General features: G+C 37.9%; 1 protein-coding gene across 1 annotated transcript in view; it reads left to right on the forward strand.

The window, feature by feature from the left end:
- The first annotated feature begins 2864 nt into the window (after nt 1-2864).
- Nucleotides 2865-7280, forward strand: part of ZNF157 (zinc finger protein 157) — a 25596-nt gene continuing 21180 nt past the window's right edge. The window contains 1 exon segment of the mRNA XM_029241083.1: nt 2865-2936. Coding sequence (XP_029096916.1) covers nt 2865-2936 — 72 coding nt within the window.

Here is a 7280-nt window from a genome sequence, read left to right on the forward strand (position 1 = left end):
AGCTGAGGTCCAGAGAAAGGAAATGAATGTCCTCAGGGTACCCAGCAATCCATACTCAAGCTTAGCCAGGGTCTACCTGCTGGGTTGGAAACACCTTATGCAGGGAAAAGAGCTCTTTACCTCTTGTCAGAGTAGGCTCCCTGCAGGAGGGTATACTAGGACTAGGTTTTAAAGACTGTGTATAGGAGTTCAGAGGTGAAGAACACCCAGAATTCTCTTCTCTCCCAAGAGTCAGTAGCAGCTCCTGAATTTCCATATAAGAGAGGCTAACCTGGTTGACAGCAGGTGTTGGGGGCATGTCTTGGAGATGCATTTTCATCGAAAGTGTGCTTAAAATGTTTTCTAAATAGTTTTCTATTGATAATTTGCTGAAAAACATTAGTTGTCCATATCAAAGGCTAGTATTATTATTCTTACCTACTATCATTTCAGTGGGGTAATGGAGATTGAGGGGGATTAAAGACCCCTCCATATCAGTTCCACAGTCCGTCGAAACGAGACTGTACCACCTTGACTCCTCCCCTCTCTTCTACAGTGGTATCGCCCAGGAGGGACTTTTCCCCCCCCCTTCCTAGTGGTATCTCCCTTGAAGATCGGGACACATCTCCCCTTCCCCCGTGGTTGGGGTTTGGCACCTCTGCTTCTGTAAACTTTGCACAAACCTATAGAACTCGGTTCCAAAGACCAGCTTCTCCCGGAAGCTTGTCTTCAGAAAGTTTCTACCCATGAACGACACCCCCCCTCCGTTGCCTATGGAACAGCCCACTGTACGGAATGGATGCTATGATGGCGGCCCTCATGGTGGAACGCCTCGGCGCAGCCATGTTCCTCGCTCGGCACCGCTGCTCACGGACAAAGTCTCTGCAGATCCATAACTGCACCTTGTTCAGAGTGAGTAGACCACAGTCACACAGCTCTTGTGTGATTGTGTGCGAAATTAACAGCCCCAGAAGGGGCAGGTTCAGAGGTGAGGACAGGAAACGGAAGTGGCCCTCAGAGGCTGTTTAAGTCTTGTTGGCGCGCGGCACTAAAGCGAGCGCATGAGGGTTTGTGGCGTGACAGTCATCAGTGATTTTTGAGGTGATGGCTTTGTTGGCTTTTGGGAATGACAGTTTGTGGGGTCAGTTGGTGGGGAATTAAAAAGTCTGGTGAATGGGAGTGTATGCGGGTCAGGGAGGGATGGAGGCTTCTGAGGTAGTCAGTTTTTAGATTCCTTGCTGCATTTTGTTGTCAAGTCCTAATAGTGTGCGTGCGTTTAGATTTTTTCCTCAGTCTCCCCAGAGATTTGCTAATTTTATTAGCCTTTCCAAACAACCAACTTTTGGCTTTGTTGATCCTCTCTGATGTACCTTTGTTTTCTCTTTCCCTAATTCCTGCTATCTGTGCTATTTTCTCTTTTATCTAACTTCTTAAATTGGTTGTTAATTCATTAATGTTCAGCCTTTCTTTGTTAAAATGCATTTGAAAACATGAATTTCCCTTTAAGAGTCTCTTTAGTTGCGTTCCACAAAATGTTATATACACCATCTTATTATTGAGCTTTGTGTTTAATTTTTCTCTTTTATTTATTCTTTACATTACTATAATGTTTTGGGAGGGTTGACATTTTAATTAAATTTTTTATCCAGGGGTATGGTATGTCTGTGTGACTATTTTATATTTGTCAATTTTTTTAACTTTTTGAATTTATAGGTGCAGCTCCTTAAAGAGTTTATTTTACATATTTTATATTTTTCTTGTTATCATTACTAACGGATTTTTTTTCCGTTTTCATTTGGTCATTATTATACAGGGAAAAAACTATCTGATCTTGTAATTTTATCTTGTATCCAGCCCCTTATCAAGTTACCCTATGACTTCTGGTAGAGTCTGGGGTAGGTTTTCTATGTATAAAATCATATCACTGGCAAAGAAAGCTACATTTTCATTTCTTTGCAATATTTATTCTGATTATTTCGTCTTCTATTGTGTGACCTAGAGCCAGAAAAAACAATTTTGAGTTGTATCAGACATCCCTATCTTTTTACTAATTTTAATGGCAGTTGCTTCATCATTTTACTTTTTAGCATAGTATTTCAGGGTTGTGTTTTGTAAATGATTTTTGTGATATTTAAGTGATTTACTTCCTCCCTAATTTTAGTTTGAGTTTTTATTAGTAATGACTGCTGAATTGTGTCAAATGCTTTTTTGGTGTAAGTTAAAACCAGCATGTTTCCTCCCCCCCCCTCTAATTTGTTGATTTAATCAATATTATTAATGTTGAATCATCTTCTGGAAAGAAGAGGCTCAGAGCTTCTCCGCAGAAGAATTTAAGAGGGATTTTTCACCCTAAAATGGTGAAATAATTAAAGTGGACAGAAGAGACCCCTTTCATTAAGATTACCAGGTTTCCAGGTTTTTTGCCGCCACAGTCACTCACCAGGACCCCATGGACAAGTCCTTCCCCTGCCTACCCCATGGGGCTTCAGCACCATTCACTGCCTCACTTCCACCTTCTCCCCAAACCCAGATCTGCCGTGAACCTGGAATTGAGGTATGAGCTGGTTGGCTAAAGTGTGAAGCACCCTCTGTGGAGCCACCCAAGAGTAACAGACTCTGAGTTCATTGATTTGACTCCAAATATCATGATTGTTTCCACAATCTACCCTCACTAATACTCAGAGTGGGAGTTGCTGAACTTTGTGGGGCGAATGTGGAATGACAGTGATGACGTGGATATGTCCTTTTAGGATTTGTTGGTGTCTCTGTGGAGCTGTTGAACTTTCCGCATATTGGAGGCTGCAGGATCTTCCATTTATTCTGACTGCAGCCCACGTACAAAGGCCTCTCCAGCTTTGAAAGGTGGGCTGGTACTCAGAGTCAACATGCCAGCTAATGGGAAATCACCCCAGAGGTTTCCTGCCCTGGTTCCAGGACAACCTGGCAGATCATTTGAGGTAAGTAAGAGGAGCCTACTTTTCTCCATTTTTTAATTTTTAAAAAAATTTTTAGACAAAAATTTGTATTTTTTAGACCAATTTTGATTTTTAGATAACTGTAAATTCAAATGCAATGTACTGATGTACTGTTTACCCAGTTTCCCCCATCATAGCATCTTGCAAAATCTTGGTATTGATACAGTATTACAACCAGGATATTGACATACAGAACATTTCCTTTACCACAAGGATCTCTCATATTGCCCTTTAATAGTCACACCCACTTCCCTCCTGCCCTGTCCCTCCTTAACCCCTGGCAACCAATAATCTGTGCTCCAGTTCTATAATTTTGTTATTTCAAGAGTGTTATATATGTAGAATCATACAGTATGTAACCTTTTGGGACTGGCTTTTTTTACTCAGCAGAATTCTCTGGAGATTCGTCCAGATTGTCACATATATGAATAGTTTGTTCCTTTTTATTGCTGAATAGCATTCCATGGTATGGATTTACCACAGTTTGCTTAACTAGTCACTAGTTGAAGGACATCTTGGTTGTTTCCAGGTTTTGGCTGATATGAATAAGGATGCTGTGATTGTGTAAGATTTTTGTGTCGAAGGAATACACGTGAGTGCAATTGCTGGATTGTATGCTAAGAGCATTAAAACAATTAAGTGACCTAATTTTTAGTAGTTCTAGATTTACAGAATAATTGAGATGGTAGTATTAGTGTGGTATATTTGTTACAATTAACCAATATTGATACATTATTATTAATTATAGTCAACAGTTTACAGTAAGGTTCACTCTTTGTGTTACACATTCTATGTGTTTTGACAAATACATAATGACATATATCCACCATTACACAGAACGGTTTCATCTGTGCTTTAGCTATTCATTCATCTTTCCTCTCCCCCTGCCTGAAACTCTGGCAACCACACTCTTTTCCTGTCTATAGCTTTGCTGTTTCTAAAATGTCATATAGTTGGAATCATACAGTCTGTGGCCTTTTCAGATTGGCTTCTTTAACTCAGCAATTTGCATTCAAGTTTCCTCCATGTCTTTTCATGGCTTGATAGCTCATTTATTTTTATCACTGAATAATATTCCATTGTATGGATGTACCACAGTTTGCTTATCCATTCACCTATTGAAGGACACCTTGGTCGTTTCCAGTGTGGGGTGATTATGAATAAAGCTGCTATAAACATATATGTACAGGTTATGGTGTAGACATAAGTTTTCCATTCATTTGGGTAAATGACTAGGAGTGCAATTGTGGGTCACATGGTAAGACTTTGTAAGAAACTACCAAACTGTCTTCCACAGTTTTTCATCATTTTCATTCTCACCAGCAATGAACGAACATTCTTGTTGCTTCACATCTTTGCCAGGATTTAATACTGTCATTTTTTTGGATTTTAACCATTCTAATAAGTGTGTAGTGGTATCTTATTGTTTTAATTTGAAATTCCATAATGAAAAATGATGTTGGACATGGTTTTACATGCTTATTTCCCATCCGTATATTTTCTTTGGTCAAGTGTCTATTCAGATCTTTTGCCCATTTTGTAATGGGGTTGTTTGTTTTCTTATTGTTGATTTTTAAGAGTTCTTTGTATATTTTATTTTACTATTTAAAATTTTTTTTTAAAATATTTATTTATTTATTTATTTATTGGCTGTGTTGGGTGGGTCTTAGTTGCGGCACGTGGGATCTTTCCTTGCAGCGCGTGGGTTCTCTGTTGGGGCGCACGGGCTTCCCTCTAGTTGTGGTGTGTGGGCTCCAGAGTGCATGGGCTCTGTAGTTGTGGCACACTGGCTCCAGAGCGCGTGGGCTCAGTAGTTGCAGCACGTGGGCTTAGTTGCCCTGCAGCATGTGGGATCTTAGTTCCCTGACCAGGGATCAAACTGGCGTGCCCTGAATTGCAAGATGGATTCTTAACCACTGGACCATGGGGGAAGTCCCTCTTTGTATATTTTTAAATACAAGTCGTGCAAGTATTTTCTCCTGTTCTGGGCTTGTATGTGTCGTGCAAGTATTTTCTCCTGTTCTGGGCTTGTCTCTTTATTCTCTTAACAGTGTCTTTCACAGAGCAGAATTTTAAAATTTTAATAAAGTCCAACTTGTCAGTTTTTCTTTCATGTAACGTACTTTTGGTGTTATATTTTAAAACACTGCCAAACCCAAAGTCACTTAGATTTTCTCCGGTTATTTGCAGAAGTTTTCTTTCTTTCTTTTTTTTTTGGCTGCGTCATGCAGCTTGCGGGATTTCAGTTCCCTGACCAAGGATTGAACCTGGGCCATAGTAGTGAAAGTCTGGAATCCTAACCACTAGGCCACCAGGGAACTCCCTATTTGCAGAAGTTTTATATTTTTGCATTTTGCCTATAAGTCTAAGATCCATTTAGAGTTAATTTTTGTGAAAGTTGTCAGGACTGTGTCTAGATATTTTCTTTTTGCATATGGATATCAAATTGTTTCAACACCATTTATTGAAAAGGCTGTCCTTTCTCCATTGAATCGCTTTTGTTCCTTTGTCAAAGTTCAGTTGTCTCTATTTGTGTGGGTCTATTTACTGGCTCTCTATTTGTTGCATTGATAAATTTGTCTATTTTTACCAATACCATACTTTTATTTATTTATTTATTTTTAAATTGAGGTATAATTAACTTACAATATTATATTAGTTTCAGATATACAACATAGTGATTCGATATTTGTATGTATTGTTAAATGATCACCATGATAAGTCTAGTTGACATCCATCACCATACATAGTTACAGAATTTTTTTTCTTGTGATGAGAACTTTTAAGATTTACTCTCTTAGCAGCTTTCAGATATCCAATATAATATTATTAACTATAGTCACCATGCCTGTACATTACATCCCCATGACTTATTTACTTTTTAACTGGAAGTTTGTACCTTTTGACTCCCTTTACCCATTTTACCCTCTCTTCTCACCTCTGGCAACCGCCAATCTGTTCTCTATATCTATGAGTTTGTTTTTTTGTTTGTTTTGTTTTGTTTTAGATTCCACATATAAGTGAGATCATACACTATTTGTCTTTCTCTGTCTGATTTATTTCACTCAGCCTAATGTCCTCAGGGTCCATCCAAGTTGTTGTAAACAGCAGGATGTCTTTCTTACTCATGGCTGAATAATATTCCATTGTGTATGTGTGTATATCTATATCTATATTTATATCTATCTCACATTTTCTTTATCCGTTCATCCATTGGATGGACACTTAGGTTGCTTCCATATCTTGCCTATTGTAAATAATGCTGCAATGAACATGGGAGTGCACATATCTTTTCAAGTTAGTATTTTCATTTTCTTCAGATAAATACTCAGAAGTAGAATTGCTGGATCATATGGTAGTTCTATTTTTAATTTTTTGAGGAACTTCCATACTGTTTTCCATAATGGCTGCACCAATTTGCATTCTCACCAACAGTGCACAAGGATTCTCTTTTCTCTATATCCTCACCAACAATTGTTACTTGTCATCCTTTTGATAATAGGCATTGTAACAGGTGTGAGGTGATAGCTCACTGTGGTTTTGATTCGCATTTCGCTGATGATTAGTGATGTTGAGCATCTTTTCATGTGCCTATTGGCCATTGCTATGTCTTCTTTGGAGAAATGTCTATTCAGATCCTCTGTCCTTTTTTAAATTGGATTGTTTTTTGCTATTGAGCTGTATGAGTTCTTTGTATAGTTTGGATATTAACCCCTTGTCAGATATATAATTTGCAAATATTTTCTCCCATTCAGTAGGTTGCCTTTTCATTTTGTTGATGGTTTCCTTTGCTGTGCAGAACCATTTTAGTTTGATGTAGTCCCACTTGTGTATTTTTGCTTTTATTGCCTTTGCTTTTGGAATCAGATCCAAAAAAATCATTGCTAAGACTGATGTCAAGGAACTTACTGCCCATGATTTCTATGAGTTTTATGGTTTCAGGTCTTACATTCAATTCTTTAATTCATTTTGAGTTAATTTTTTATATGGTGTAAGATAGTAATCCAGTTTCATTTTTTGCATGTGGCTGTCCAGTTTTCCCAACACTATTTTTTGGAGGTATTGTCCTTTTCCCATTGTATATTCTTGGATCCTTTGTCATAAATTAATTGACCATATATGCATGGGTTTATCCCTGGGCTCTTTATTCTGTTCTGTTGTTGTTTGTGTCTGTTTTTATGCCAGTACCATACTGGGGTTTTTTTCACTAAATTTATTTATTTATTTTTATTTTTTTAATTGAAGTATAGTTGATTTAAAATGTTGTATTAGTTTCAGGGTACAGCACAGTGATTCAGATATATATATATATATATATATATATAT

This window comes from Monodon monoceros, unplaced genomic scaffold, assembly GCF_005190385.1.
Source record: "Monodon monoceros isolate NGI ecotype Baffin Bay Population unplaced genomic scaffold, NGI_Narwhal_1 Super_Scaffold_22, whole genome shotgun sequence".
Classification (NCBI taxonomy): Eukaryota; Metazoa; Chordata; class Mammalia; order Artiodactyla; family Monodontidae; genus Monodon; species Monodon monoceros.